The 16,208-nt window shown below is 39.1% G+C and overlaps 1 protein-coding gene across 6 annotated transcripts in view; it reads left to right on the forward strand.

The window, feature by feature from the left end:
- The window catches only part of iars1 (isoleucyl-tRNA synthetase 1), a 188,795-nt gene that overhangs the window by 50,871 nt on the left and 121,716 nt on the right, over positions 1-16,208 (forward strand). For all 6 annotated transcript variants that reach the window (XM_041191113.1, XM_041191110.1, XM_041191109.1 and 3 more), the window contains one exon: positions 6,253-6,351. In XM_041191113.1, coding sequence (XP_041047047.1) covers positions 6,253-6,351 — 99 coding nt within the window. The remainder of the gene's footprint in view (positions 1-6,252; positions 6,352-16,208) is intronic.

The following is a 16,208-nucleotide window of genomic DNA, read 5'->3' on the forward strand; positions in this document are numbered from 1 at the left end:
CGCGGGGTGATTTAGAACCATTGAAAAGTTACAACACAGAAAGATGCCACTCAGCCCATTGTGGCTGTGCTGGTTTGTGTAACCTAAATCACCTAAGACCAGAAATAATTTCTGACTACTTTTCTTTTGGTCCAGATTCCTTTGAACCAAAAAACAAGATTTTTCTTACTCAACCTCTAATTTTGTTCTCCAGAATCAGAAGTGCAATTTTCTATCTGAAACTGAAAAATTGTTGCAGCTGATTGCAGCATTCATATGTTTGCCTAAGCTAAAATCAGCTAAGGCAACACAGAAGAATTAAACTCCAGATTATGTACAGCTCTGAGGCATAAATGTCAACTTAGCAAAATCTGACCCCTCAAGAACGGCCCTGATTAGAAGTCTATGATGTGAAATTAAGTATCTGGGTATTTCTCACCAAAAGCGTGTCAAGCTGATCATCGTAACTTTATTCTGCAGTTGAGTCAATGGCTGATGTGAATTTTCTGGACTTACAGTACCCTTGTCACAGATATTTAGACTGAAAGATAATAGCAAAGGTGAATATATTTAAATTCATGAGTAAAATAATTGATTCAGATAAAATAACTGCTCTTTCTTAGTGTTTTTAATTCTAAAACCGATTTGAAACACTTCATCAGTGTATGTTAGATTTAATGTACATTATGTGCACGAATTAAGCATCCTGAAATGCCCGCAAATGCCATTGGTGAAGGTCTGCCTTTGGCATAGCCCATGCCAAAGGCTTGAGGCCCATTCAGAGTTCAGTGATGGGCTTCCTTAGGTGAGATGTAGCCACTTTGGGCTCCTGAGGCAGCTCTGGACCAGTTTGGGCTGATTACAATGGCGGCAGCAATCCTCATTTAGGTCTTAGAAGGGAAGGAAGGTGAACAGAGCTGCAACCCACAATAATTAAAAAGAAAAATCCTAGCTTCCTGTTGACACTAGAGGCAGGGTCAGAGTTGGGTGATGTTATGGAGACAGAAATAGGCCGTCTTGGTGCTGGAGATCGTATGGCATTGGAAGGTCACGGTCAAATAGTATGCCAAGGTTGTGAATCGTATATTACACACTCAGTGGTCATAGAAGGTGATGGAATTGGTGGTTAAGGAATGAAGTTTGTGGTGGGGACAAAAACCTAATAATCTAATTTTAAAAAATTTAATTTGGCCCAGCGTTCACAATCTTTTTGGGGAGAGTGCTCCATATTTCCACTCTTCTTTTGCCCAGGGAACACATACTTCCTGGTTTCACTCCAAATTGACCTTTTTTGTTCTAGATTTGTTTTTAACAAAAGCAAAGTACTGTGAATGCTGGAAATCTGAAATAAAAGAAGAAAATGCTGGAAATATTCAGCAGGTCAGGAAATACCTGTGGAGAGAGGAGCAGAGTCCACGCTTCAGGCCTGTGACCTTTTGTTACCCTTTGTGACGAAAGTTCATCAACCTGAAACATTGAGCCTGATTTTAACTCTTGTGCAAGTGGATAGGCTTGAATAGGTTAAACTTGTTAACTCTTTTTCTCTCTGCACAGATGCTGTCAGACCTGTTGAGTATTTACAGCATTTTCTGTTTTTAATTTTGTTTATGACAACTTTGACAATTTTTGGCCTTGTTAAAAGTATTTTTGGTCCTGATCCAATTATACAAGTGTACCAACATTTCTTTTTAATAAATCATTAAGTATTTTTATCTGGTTCATGTTTACTTTTGGCAAGCAGATCCTTGTCCTTTTAGTAATGGGTATAAACCTTTAATGCTCCTTGGGAAGTGGCATCATGTAAGCTTGCGTGGGATTGCCCTAGAAGCTCTTGAAAATTGCTTTTACATTGCTTCAGTGATTAATTGGACAAGTGCCTTACAGTGGCAGTTTAAGCTTCAGTTATAAAAAATTACTTTGAAGCTAAAAGTGAATTAAAAAAAACCCAAAGAGAAAGAAAATGTAATGGGTGTTGTGGGGGTTTTGGGTGGAGAAACAGCAATTTTATTTTACATGTTATATTTTATCATACTACTCCAGTTTCAGTTTTGTATTCCATAATATGTAGAGATAGTAAACTAATTCTTATCGACCAAGGAATTGGAAAGGAAGAAAAATCATCAAATCATTAACTATTTTTACTCTTAAGTTTACCAAGAAATTTAAATATTAAACTATCTTTACAGAAGTTTTGTAACGTTTTATTTAATCAGTTGTCAAATAGCATTTTATATTGACAAGGGAACAATTGCAAGTTGTCATCCGAGAGTCACTTAGATGGATGTAATTTGATCAAGATTGACCTAGTGCTGGTATGGGATGAAAATATGACCTGCATATGGCTCACCTAACAAAGTAATCTTTTTTGGGCATGAAATAGAAGCAGAACATTTGACTACCTTCAGGTTGCTTTTACTATGCTGGTATATTTTGAAAGACAGATTGTGTGACTTTTTGATTGAGTTACATCGAATGATTATCCCTAGTCCCTAACACTGTTTCGACTGAAGATAACACTTGGGACAGAATTTTACATCCCAACCCCGTCCTGCCGCGAAATAGCATGTGAAGACATTGGACAATCATCCTGGCATCATTGCGCACTCGCGCGATATCTTAATTATTCACTTAATTATTCACTTAATTATTCACTCTTCTGTAGCACTGTACAAGAGGAGAAAAGACCAAGGCCTGAATTTTTCACCCGTCGGGCGCGGGCGATCGGCGAGCCCAGATGCAGACGGGAAACAGGCCCCCAGCCGCAATTTCATGCTGGCTGGCCAATTAATGGTCAGCCAGCATGAAACGCACGCTGAGAAAAGCGCCCATGGTGGGCGCGCATGGCAGTTGGAAGTGGGTCCGCTGACAATTAAGTGGGCAATTAAGTCCATTAGGGAGCCAATTGAAACCATTTTCTCCTGACCTGTCCATTTTTCCATTTGGTGGATGGGCCAGTCGGCCTTTATATTTTTGCTCGAACCTCGATCCAGGGCGGGATGAAATCTTCATGGGGAAATAAAATAAAAAGCGATATTTGGGCACTTTTTTTATGAGGTATGTTTTCAGGTGCTTGATTGTAGCGTATGGACATATTTTGCAGCATTTTTGTTGTTTCCTTTATTCTATGGAGGTCAGCAGCTGTCTGTCTTCAGGGAGCTCAGTGGAAGTGCTCACCAGATGTTGGGGCCTGCCCTCTTCCTGCCCCCACCAGCAGTGCTGAGCCTTTCTCAGCGTGCGTTTCATGCTGGCTGACCATTAATTGGCCAGCCAGCATGAAATTGCGGCTGGGGGCCTGTTTCCCGTCTGCATCTGGGCTCGCCGATCGCCCGCGCCCGACGGGTGAAAAATTCAGGCCTTGGTCTTTTCTCCTCTTGTAGAGTGCTACAGAAGAGTGAATAATTAAAAATAGTAACACACAATTTTCTGAAGTGGTGCAATCTGTGACTTGTGCCTTAAATTACAGAATTTTGTGCTCCAATCTTCCCATTGTGAAATAACTTCACAATTTATTGGAAAAGTAATTTGAATATACTGCAGCAAACTGTAGTCATCTGATGTGTAACGTACCTTTAAGACAGATGTTGTAATGTAAGATCACATGATCATGATACCCAATAGCAGAGTGGCATGGGCTACCTCTGTAGTCAGTAGTCTTGAGTTAGAGTCTGAAGAGTAAAGGCAGAGTTTTGAGCTGTAAGCACACAAGTGTAGCTGCTGAGTTCCTTTTGTAAATAAACAAAATGTGTTTCTTCTAAGAATGGCCTACTGATCTTTTCTGTCTTGGTACCAATTCTGTCACCCCGATACAAGCGTGCAACCCAGATCCTTTAGCCCCAATAAACAAGGGCACTGGATCCAACATAAACGTAATGGCCAATCAAGAACCTTGGAAGCAGTGCAGTCAACAACATAACCGAGCTACACAATTAAGCAAATCAATATTAGCGTGACCTGAGACACTCAATTCTGAATTTCAAATCCTTTCACTTGCAGAAAACTGTTGAGTTATGGATATACTCAGCTGCTGCATTCAGTTTGCAATAACATTGTATGTTATAGATTTATTTAGCTGAGATTAGTTATTTGAATTACTTGAAAAGTATCAAATTAAAATAATGGATGAAATTGGATCTTGTTTCACCCATTTCTCGATGTGAAATGGTGTCAAAAAGGTCCCACTTCCCGAGGACACAAGAATTGTGTTCTGTACTATATTGGCTTAGGCAATATTTAGAATCCTGCGTATGTAAGAGTTGGACTCTTTGCATAAGGGCCTGACAGATCTTTTAAGGACCCTATCTGAAATTTTCTGGAAATTGAGTAGTGCCTGTGCCAGGTGTGCTCAGTTTTTCTAGTTCCTTTGGCAACCAACCACTGTTCCTTTAAAGGGATTTGCAAGAAGCCAGCAATGTTAAGGTAAGCTGTCTTTCTTTATGATCTAGCCCCTCCCTGTTTTCCTGCCAAGCAGCTTTAGGGTTAGTGCTGGTATCACAACAGGCTCAAATTGGTCCAGAGACCGATGCCCACTTAGATGAGGCTCAAATGATCCGGGGATTCCGGCTTCTTGTGAACATTCCAATCTTTTGGGTCCAAAAATGAACCAAAGTGAATTTTTATCCCATGCTGCCACTCATCAATGATACGTGGGGGCAGGTCCATACCCTGCACCATACAGACAACACTCATTAAATTTACCATGCAATTACAATCTTTTGCTGAATTTTGGTTAAGAAGCAGTGATTTTATTTTGTCACAATCAACTATTTTGAACTGATATATTTCATCTGTACCATTATTCCTCCATCTAAGTGGCTGTTGTGAGAAATCTGGTATCTAGGATCTTTGTGATTTGTGATTCTCATTGACTAAAACTTGGTGGGGGGGGGGGGTGGTTTAGAAGATGCGGCTATGATTTGTTTTGTAGTATTTTGGTGAAGTATTAACAAAGTGGATTAAAAGACTCAGGAAGTTATGGCACGATGTGAGCAATGTACATGTTTAGAATTTTTGGGAGCTTTTACTGTGTAAAATGAACCCCATGCTGTAGACATGAACACTTCAGGAAACTCTTTCCCACTAATCATCTAGGTCAGTGGGATAATGCCTGTGGTATAATTCCTAGGGTAATTCCTGGTTACTTAAATTTTCAATGTTTAAATGGATGTGCTGTTCATTTAGCATGTAGCATTACTGACATGCCTCCATCTCAACCCCACTATTTTAAGTAAAAACAGAAAAATCTGTTTACAATAGCACCCTCACACATGGCTGCGATTTGTAGTTTGAACAACAGTGGATACCCAGTTTTTTAATGCCTGTTATGAACTGCTGCTGGCTTTACTGGCTCCCCCTTCTGCCCATCAAAAATATGGGGCTGACTTAATGTATTTGGTGTAATTATTCAGTCTTTGTTGCTTTGTTTTTGGTCACATAATGCATGCCGGCCAGATCAGCCGTTCTGTCTATATTGTCCTTTTAAAAGTTTTCATGTGAACGGAGATGGATCTTGAACAGTGACATAAAAAGTTGACAGTTCAAGAGTGCAAGAAACAATATAGGCATTTCCTCAGTCCATTAATGGTAACCTTTTAGCATTAGAAGTTGTTCAATTAGAGAACTGCAATTCAAATGGGAACTTGCAATGTTTTCATTACTCAGTGATGGCGTAAGTGAATGGAAGACAGGGTCTCTAAATTCTGAATTAGCCTCTTTTGGAGAATGGTGATAGATAAATAATAAAAAGGAGGATGGCAGTATCTGGTATACCATTGCTTTCCTGAAATGAACCAAAAACTGAGCAGGAAGTTAATTGCAGTTTTAAGGGTTGGTATGTACTTGTGAGGAAGAGAGAAGTATGGTGGGTGGGAAAAGGGTTTCTTTCAATGACTGAAATAGTTAAGGCAATAAGTAATAAGATTCCTGGCTTGCAACTGAGTTAACAGATCTCATTAATATCCAGCTACAACTGACTTTGTAGCCCTGGGCTGGGGAAGGCAAAATCAATTAAGTTGGCTATCCGGTGGCTCAGGCTGTAAAGTATGATTGGTGAGAATAGAATTGGGCTCGCTGTGATGTTCCCTATGATTGAACAGCCTGTTGAAATTCACACCTAAAATATCCCTATTTGGATGAGGCATTGGGGAATGATGCACATGGAACTGTAAGTAGCCATTGCCTTGAGCTTAAAGCCATTGTACATATATAACTTTGTGTATTGTGTATCTCTTGCTATAAATGCTTCCAGCAATTTCACAGGTTACCGTCTCTCCACAGGTCAGACACCCCGCTTATTTATAAAGCTGTTCCAAGTTGGTTTGTGCGAGTGGAACATATGGTGGATAAACTACTGGAGAACAATGACAAATGCTACTGGTAATGTATCAGCTAAATGAATAGAAATGTGCAATGTCAAATTAAAACTGATAGCCTACTTTCACTATGATGTTTGGATCCTATAGTGTAAGTACTCCTTGTTTTTATTGAGGTTAATATATCCTATAAAAGAGCACAGTAAAAATGAATTCAGAAGTGCCCTTTGCCGTACAGTGCTACTTGGAGCTGTGCATTTTAGGATCCTGTTAGAAATGTCACCATGCATTTTGGCTTTACAGTTTTCATATTTAACTTTTATATGGCGAACTTGACACCAAACCATTCTGTCTGCACTATTTCCAGAAACCTAAAACTTAAGCGTTTTCAGCAAACGAATGCATTGCATTCTGCAGTAAGTAACTTAAAGTTGATAAGGCATCAGGACTGGACAAGATGCATCCAAGGTTGAAAGAAGTGAGAATGGAAATTATAGAGGTACTGGCCATAATTTTCTCATTTTCCTTAGATTCTGGAGGGATGGCAGAGCACTGGAGAATTGCAAATGTTATACCAGTGTTCAAAAGGATGTAAAGAAAAGCCCAGCATGTATAGGTTAGTCAGTTTAACTTCGGTGGTGGGGGAAGCATTTAGAAACGACAATCAGGGGCAAAATTAGCACTCACTTGGGCAAATATGGATTAATTAAGGAAAGCCAGCACTAATTTATTAAGGGAAAATCATGTTTAACTAACTTGCTTGAATTTTTTGATCAGTTAACAGAGAGGGTTGATGAGGGTAACGCTGTTGATGTGTTGTAAATGGACTTCCAAAAAGCATTTGATAAAGTGCCATACAAAAGACTTGTGAACAAAATTAGAGCTTATGGAATAAAAGAGACAGTAACAACAGGGATACAAAAATTGGCTCATTGACAGGAAACACAGAGTAGTGGTGAACAGTTGTTTTTCGGACTGGAGGCAGGCTTTTAGTGGAGCTCCCCAAGAATTGGTGTTAGGACCCCCAATCTTTCTGATATATATTAGTGACCTAGTGCACAGAGCACAATTTCAAAATTTTCAGATGATGCAAAACTTGAAATGAAGAGGATGATGTAGAATTTCAAAAGGCCAAAGGTTGGTGGAATGGGCAGACAAGAGGCAGATTTAATGCAGTGAAGCATGAAGTGATTCATTTTGGTAGGAATCATGCAGAGACACAATAGAAAATAAAGGGTGCAATTCTAAATGGGGTGCAGGAGCAGACAGATCTGGGTGTATACGTACATAAATCATTGAAGTTGGAGGGACAGGTTGAGAGCACAGTTAATACAGCATACTCCATCCTGAGTTTTAAGAATAGGAGCATAGAGTACAAAAGCAAGGAAGTTATGTTAAACTTGTATAAAACACTGATTCGGCATCAACTGGAGTATTGCATCCAGTTCTGGGCACTGCACTTTAGGAAGGATGCAAAGGTATTAGAGAGAGTGCAGAAAAGTTTAACGAGAATGGTTCCAGTGATGAGTATCTTCAGTTACGTAGATAGATTGGAAAAGTTGGAACTGTTTTCCTTGGAGAAGAGAAGATTGAGAGAAGATTTGACAGAGCTACCCAAAATCAATCTGAGCCGTTTTTCATAGTAGTTTTTGTCTGAGCCAGGGATCTGCCTTCAGGCAGAGTACTCATGAATTTGAAAGGCATTAAAAATTTGGACAGAATAGGTAGGGAGAAACTGTTCCCATTGGTGGAAAAATCAACTGCCAGAGGGCACAGATTTAAGGCAAGGGAACCAGTGGTGACATGAGAAAAAACTTTTTATGCAGCGAGTGGGTAGGATCTGGAATGCACTGCTTGGGAATGTGGTACAGGCTGATCAATTGAGGCTTTCAAAAGGGAATTGGACCATTATCTTAAAAGAAAAAAACTTGCAAGGCTATGGGGAAAAGACAGGGGAGTGGCACTAGGTGATTTGCTCCTTCAGAGATCCAGCACAGACACGACGGACTGAATAGCCTCCTACCATGCTGTAACTATTCAGTGATTCTATTAAGTAATTCAGATTCAGAAAGAATAGTGAACCATTGGTGAAGGTAATACTCAAACTAGTATGTATAACTTGGATTGAGTAGATAATACGTTGTTCAATTCAGTTAACATTCTGGTCACCAGTTTGCCTGATTTCTTCCGTGTCCAAAAGAAATTGTTTCTTTGCCTTCTCAGCTGTTGTAATTTTGTGATTGCATTGATTTGCTATGTGGTTCTTCAGACACACTTAAATGAATCCATGGTAATAACAAGCTTGTCAAGATGCAAAGGGCCACCACAACTTTCAACCGTAAAAGTGTTCTGGTTTGCATTTGAAGTAATTGTTGGAAATAATGCTATATCATAGCACCTAAATATTAGTCACTAACTTTCATGAAAAAAAGCACTCAGGTTCAGTCTTAAATGATTTTTAAAGTACAAAGAAGGATTCAATAAATTTTAATTCAATTATAATTTTAATTAAATTCAGTCTCCAGCTGTCACCTTCATGCAACTTACTCCATGCATCTGCTAAACCTCCAGTATTTATACTAGCTGAGATTCTAGTGAGCTGAATCAGCTACTGCTGGCAGTTGTGATATCACTTTAAAAGAATATGCAAATGATGTACACGTCATCACGCAACCAAGATGTACAGCAGCATGTGGCCAGCAGGTTGTTTATCAAACCTGTGTGTGAGATTGATGAGTTTGCGTAAACTAGCCAGAAATGCAATATTGGGTAGGGAACCAGTTCAAGCTACCTACCTAATTAACTTCCCTGCAGGAACTTTGATGATCACTCTCCAAGACTGAAAGAAACTACAATTTACTGCTTAAGTTAAGTACTAAATGCAAACTTGACTAGGTTTTAGAAAGAGATCAATCCTTAAAACTTGCTCACTTACAAATTCCTAGATTGAAGCAATTGGCTTCGCTGCTCTCAGAGGTTGCATGAAAGTGGCAGCTGGTGACTATCACCTAGAAAGACAAGGGCAGCAGAGACTTTGGAACACTTTGAAGTTACTCACCATCCTGACTTAGAACTATACGGTTGTTCCTTCACTGTTGCTGGGTCAAAATTCTGGAACTCCCTCCCTAAAAGCACTGTGGGTGTATCTACACCATATGGACCTAAACAGTTCAGGAAGTCCAGGGCAATTTGGAGATGGACAATAAATGCTGGCCTTACCAGCAATGCTCACATCTCAGGAGTGAATAAGTAAAAGTTAGGAATAGCATTTTGGAATGTGGGCACTGATCTCTTTGTACGTTGTTCTTGGAAAATTCAGACCAGTAATGATTGGCTACAGAATGGAGCTAGGTGAAATAGCACAGAACTGGAAACTAAGACAGCAACTGTGAGCTCTGACTCATTTCCAGAGGTTTTTTTACCTACCTGTTTCTGTATTTACCCATCCCTATGCTTAAGCTTCCTCTACACAGTTGTACTCTGTTAGTTTTACCTATACTTCCCAGCTCAATTTTGAATTGGCACGCCAATTTACCTCAATGACTAAAACAAAAACTTGCATTTACCTATTGCTGTAATTTCTTCTAGCTCGACAACACTCAGACATCTGCGCTCCTCCAATTTTGGCCTCCTGAGCATCTCCAGTTTTAATTAATCTACTATTGGTGGCCACACCTTCTGCTACTTGGGCCTTAAGCAGTGAAATTTCCTTCCTAAGCCTCTGTGCCTTGTTGCCCCTCTCTCCTCCTTCAAGATGCTCTTTAACCAAATTTTTTGTAATTTGTCTTGCCTTATAAACATCTTATGTGGCTTGGTGTTTGGTAACACTCCTGTGAAGAACCTTGGAATGTTTTACTACATTTTAAGGTGCTATGTAAATGCCAGTTGTTGAGGTAAATTGGTATGCTGACACAAATTGGAGAAAGAAAAAGTAAGACTTGCATTTATGTAGTGCTTTTCATGACCCCAGATGTCTTGAAGCATATTACAGGCAATCAAGTACTTTTGAAGTGTCGTCACTGTTATAATTCAAATTAGAGCTGAGAATTATTAGTAAAACAGACAGAGGACAACAATGTGGAGTAAGTATAAGGATAAAGTTGGGAAAAAATAAAGTCAGGCAAGGGAAAATACCTTTGGAAATTGGTCGGAGGGGGTCAGAGTTGTTGTCTTAGTTTCGATTGTGAAGCTTGATCACTGTTTCAGGTAACCTTTTTTAAAAAAGCCTAGTAACACTGAAATTTTCTGACTTCCACTAGATCAGACCCACTAAACAAAAGCAGCATGTTATAATTTGGAAAGCATTAATCTGTTGCAGTATTAATTGACTGTCTTTCATTCTCCACGACCAACCGTCTTCTTAAACCCTTGACAGTTGAGAATGTTTCACTGATCACAGAGGACGAATGGACAGTTGGGACAGGGTGCGTTGATCTCAGTAGCTTGCGATGGCAGCATTCTGCTCTCCATCAAAGTGTTAGGGAACTCTTCTCCATGTCTTCCTCCATCTTCCCTGGTCCATCTTACATTTGAACAAGGTGGCTGCCTGATGAGGACTGCCACCTGTCAAGGACTGCCTCCTGTCTCCGAGCACTCGTTAATATACTTTATTTCCAGGAATTGATAGTTTACCCTATTTCAATCACTTGTTTGAACATTTCTAACCAATGAATACAGGATAGGTACCCAAGATGTCAGAATGGTAATCTCCCCACTGCCCATCACTTAGCTCGAGGTCACTTTTTAGTTTACCTCATGCTGAGGGTCATTTGCTAGCCCTAACCAATACCTCTATGATGAAAGGGCACCATCCTGCTGACTTAAGAATTCAAGATGGAAGCCTGAACCATGGGACCTCAGCATTTCTAGGTAGTGTTTATATGTTTTTCCAGCAAGAGAAAGATAACATTCTGAAAAGTATCATTTATTAAAGGTCCTATTTCTTACATCCTTCTCCCCCGCCACCCCTCCACAGTCATTTCCAACAATGTGCGAGGGGCTCTTGGACATCTCTGCCACTAAGATCAAAATTATGTGCCTCTGCTGAACCCCCTACCCCCCACCTTTGCCCCTTGCTAACCAAACGATCTTTCCTGCACAACCCTGAATCACAGAAATGTTGCAGTTCGTTCCAGTTCTTGGGTTGCCCTGCATAGCAAGTTCTTGTGAACATGGCGAAGTTTCTTTGCCATGCCCAAATGAATTCCCAGTATAGTTTGTATGCAAAAGAAGCGAAGTTGTAAATCTTGAATCATGCTCTACATGTTTTTGGAAATTTGAGAAAACTTTGAAGGCGAAGAATTATTAAAACAATTTTTTTGCTTATTTAAAAATTGATTATTTTTACATGGATGCACATGGGTCTCCTCCTAAAAACAAAATGTTACTTTGCATAATCAAGTCTGTATTAATTCTTTGCACTTTATTGATGAGAGATGTTTGAATTGAACAGCAACATAATTTTAGGGGAGATTTTTCTGATCACTTTTTGGAAGAACCATTACACTTTGAAGTTGCAGTATTCCCTAGGATGTCTATTTCTAATAAAATTAATTTTCAAATTCTTTGAGGAATACTGTAGGAAAATGTCCTTTATCCTTGAAGCATGTCTTAAAATGCATCCCTTTATATATAATTAAACTTGATTGAAAAAACTTGGTAATTGATGACCTTGGAAATAGTTGCACTGGTTCTGCTTCACAGACATGTTGGCCTCGATGTTTGTGGCAAGGGAGCAGAGGAGGCTGTTTTGCATTCGAGAAGCCTGGGAGAATGGGTTTCACTTGGATCCTGCCAAATTTACCGACAGGATCCAATTTAACATTTTTTGTCAACTTTTTTTCAGAAAAGCTAATTAAAGCTGTAATCAAGCTTCACAATGGAAACTAAGGCAGCAGTTGTAACCATCACTGATTTCCAGAGCTATTTTCTCCCTGCCTGATTCTAAGCTTGCCCTTCTCATTGCTTATACTCACTCCACATTATTGTCCTTTGTATGTTATGCCAATAATTCTCAGCTCTAATTTGGATCAGTACACCTACTTACCTCAACCACTGCTACTTATATAAGCACCTTGATTGTGGGAGTGGTTTACTTGTATGCTTGAGGCGCTGAGTGAGTGTTGAACACTCACGCTCCTCTTTTTTATTCCTTAATGGGATGCAGGCATTGCTGACAAGGCCAGTATTTGTTGCCCATCCCCTAATTGCCCTTGAATAGAGTGGCTTGCCATGCCATTTCACAGAATGGTTAGGAGTCAACCACATTCCTGTGGATCTAGAGTCATCTGTTGACCAGATTAGGTTGGCAGATTTCCTTCCCTAAAGGGCATTAATGAACCAGTTGGGCTTTTACGATGATTGATGATAGTTTCATGGTCACCATTGCTGAGACTAGCTTTCAAATTCCAGATTTCATTAATTGAATTTAAATTCCACCAGCTGTCATGGTGAGATTTGATCCCATGTCCACACAGTTTGGTCATCTATTACTAGTCCAGTGATGTTACCATTACAGCATCATCTCCCCCTCTTGATCTACAAGCAATGCTGGAAAGTCACTTAGCTGCTGGATCCAGTAGTTCGTGCCTCCCTTTAGCTGCTGGGTTTTCCATGGTTTGTGAGACCCAACTGACCAGAGTTATACCTAAAATGGGAGAAAATGTGAGACACAGCTTCAGTAAAGTATTCAGATAAGCTTACCTGTCTCCTGACAGATGATTGGTTGCCCACTCCCTGTCCCACTTCTGTTGAAACTGGGAACGCATGAGTTTATAATAAAAACGAAGTGTTGGAAAAAACCTCTGCAGGTCTGGCAGCATCTGTGGAGCGAGAAACAACAGTTAATGTTTTGAGTCCAATTTGACTCTTTTTCGGAACTAAGGAGTAACATTTTAACAATCCACCCGAGCCAAATCCACCTGTTTTTAGTGGGAGGTGGGGGCATTACAATTTGCCTAATATCTCAGTAACTGGCCTTGACTTGTAGCACTCTTACTTGCTAAAATTAGTGCTTTGCATTTCATCCATGTATTAATGGAAATTATGAATCATCAAGCACCCTGCAGCTTTTCAGCCGCCTTGACACTACCACTAAAAATGGTATGCTTCACTTTGCTTTGTCATAATAAACTGCTGCAAATAAGCCGGTAATTTGACAGATGAACGGAGTTGTATATGTTTGATGCCAGTTTGAAGGAATGCTCCAGGGTAAGATCCTGTTATCCCCTTACCCTGGTTTGTTTGCTTGTCTGTGGAAAGAAATGTTCTCTACCCTGTATCTATTTTTAAAACTTAATTAGTTTTTATTTGAAAAGAATTTTATGCAGTTATTGGCTTGATCAGCCAATCATTTTGGTAGCACTCTGTATCTTGATGCAGAAACTTTTCTTTGTTTTACCCTTTGTACGCAGTATTTTCAAAATTTTCCATGGAAAGTGGGTTAGGGTTCTATTTTTCAAAATTCCAGTTTACAATCTGTTATTGAAATGAGGATCTTTTGTGATGGTCAAAATATCGTTCTCCTATTTCCTCCCCACTCTGTGGTTTAACAAAAAATGTCCTTATGTTGCCAATGCTAAACTTCTGTGCAAGTCAAGTGAGATGTATATTGTACTTGAATTTTGGAATTGGTATAATGTTCCTGCATCTCTACAGAATAATACTTTTTTATTTATCCTCTTTTAATAGAAATACATCTTTACTTCATACCCTAAGTACTTATATCCTAAGTAGACCCATTTCCCTTGTTCTTGTCCCTAGGCCATGAAGACTGCAGTTGGGGGGAACATAAATGCATTTTCCTTTGTAACCCATGTTCAAAATGGTGACTTAAATTGGTATCTGGAGTCTTAGTCATTTTAAGAAAAATTAAATTTTTTATGGTTAAGTGATGTTAGTAGAAATGAAATAACAGTATTATTGCTGCTTACAAAGTCAATTAAGGAAAACAGTGGGTCTTAAGGATCTGAAGCAGCTCTGATTTTGATTCATGGAGTTCTTCATGATTTGTCAATGTTCATGTCCTGTATTTAAAGGCTGAAGAGATTTGAATAATCATCTCATGGTTCTTTTTAAACTAGCATTAAACTTTTTAAAAAATTTTGTGTGAAAAGTCATTAATTTTGACCAGATGAAGTTAGCATTTAACAGTTTCCCACAATAGTTAATGATGTTCATTGTGCATTCATAAATCTTTGGCTGTGAAACGAGACACATTGAAAACATTACCATTAACTGCTTTTATTTAGCTGAAGATAATTTTGGACTGGATTTCTTCCCACCCACATTTTTCTTCCCTTTAGTATCAGCTATCACTTTATCACAGTGATATTCACATATTCTGGCAGCCTCTAGTATCACATTCAGGTGGTCATTCTTCAGACTTAGCTGCAGGTGTTTCCAGGCTGTGCCTTTGAAGGAGGCCATCACGACGAAGGTAGGTCCTGCATGAACTGCTATCTATATGCTCTTTCCTAGATGTGTCACTGAATAGCAGGAAAGATGACTAAGTTTGTCCTTCCAAGTCTGGAATCTGTGGTGTTATTGCACACTGTGCCAACAGGAGCACACGAGACTAGATTCCAATTCCGCCAGTGACTCTATTAGAAGTCATACTAAACGCATACTGATTCCGGACATAGCTCTATTCGGTGGAGGTGTAGTGGAGGCTGAATTATTGAATTTATTAAAGGCAGATTTTTGATAGAAGAGGGAGTTGAGGGTAATGGTGGGCAGACAGAAAGTGGAGTTGAGACCACAACCAGATCAGCCACGATCTTAATGAATGATGGAACAGGATCAAAGGGCCAAATGGCCTCATCCTGCCCCTAAGTCCTATGTTCTAGCTAAGAGGCTAAGCAAGCAGACTTTCATGGCTTCTCACTGACAGTCGTACTTGCATGCAGGTAGCCTGGCATACTGCATAATCGAGTAAGTGGAAAGTGTTACCTTTTGCTGAAATTTAAATTTCTTATAACTGGGTGACCTAGGAGATGATCCAGATGAGATTAATTATCTTGGGGTAATGATGTTCCTGCGGTTTCTTGTGATAACAACATTACCCCGAAATAATTAATCTTACCTGGATCACCTTTGATGCCTTGTGGCTAGAGTTAGTGCTATTATTCAAACCTACTGCTGAACTGGGCAGGAACACAGAATTGAGGTGACTGTTAGCTGGGGTTGGTTAATTAAATTGTGTTAGAGGCAGGCTGGTTTTGGAGATAGTTTAAGAAGCAGCAGAGTTTTGGAACAAGTTTTTAAAACTGGCACTAAGTTATAGTGAGCCTTTCATTGTTCATTTAGTTAAATTAGATGAATATCAGTTGAACATAAACAATTGTTTGTACTGTCTATTTTACACTCTTTGCTCTTTATTGAAAGCAAAATTAAGATTCTAGTAGTAAATGCAGAAAAAAGTGTTAATACTCATTATCTTACTTTCCTACTTTATTTGAAGTAATGAAATACACTTCATTATTATCTGTGCATTAGTACCTAAATGTCAGATTTTCAAACTTCAAAGCCCTGTTATATCAGATTAATTAGATACAAGAGTTGTAAAACAGTTCTGTGCATCAGCATCATAAAATATTCACCATTTTTTTGAAAGTGAAGGGAACTTAAAAGAAGGCAAAAGCAAAATACTGTGTTGCAGATGCTGGAACTTTAAAATAAAAACAAAAAGTGCTAGAAAATCCTGAAACATTAATCCTTTCTCTCTCTGCAGATGCACTTTAAAAGAAGGCAGTTTGACTGTAATACTAATTTTAATTTAAATTCATATACTACTTTTCTCCAATGGTTGTGTCATTACAGTGTAACAACATGTATAATAGTGACATGATGTGTAGAAACTGTGTATTAGGTTCTATTTTACCTGTAAAGTAGTTTTGCGATGATTTTGAGATATCAATTGTG

Source organism: Carcharodon carcharias, chromosome 7 (genome assembly GCF_017639515.1).
Source record: "Carcharodon carcharias isolate sCarCar2 chromosome 7, sCarCar2.pri, whole genome shotgun sequence".
Lineage (NCBI taxonomy): Eukaryota > Metazoa > Chordata > Chondrichthyes > Lamniformes > Lamnidae > Carcharodon > Carcharodon carcharias.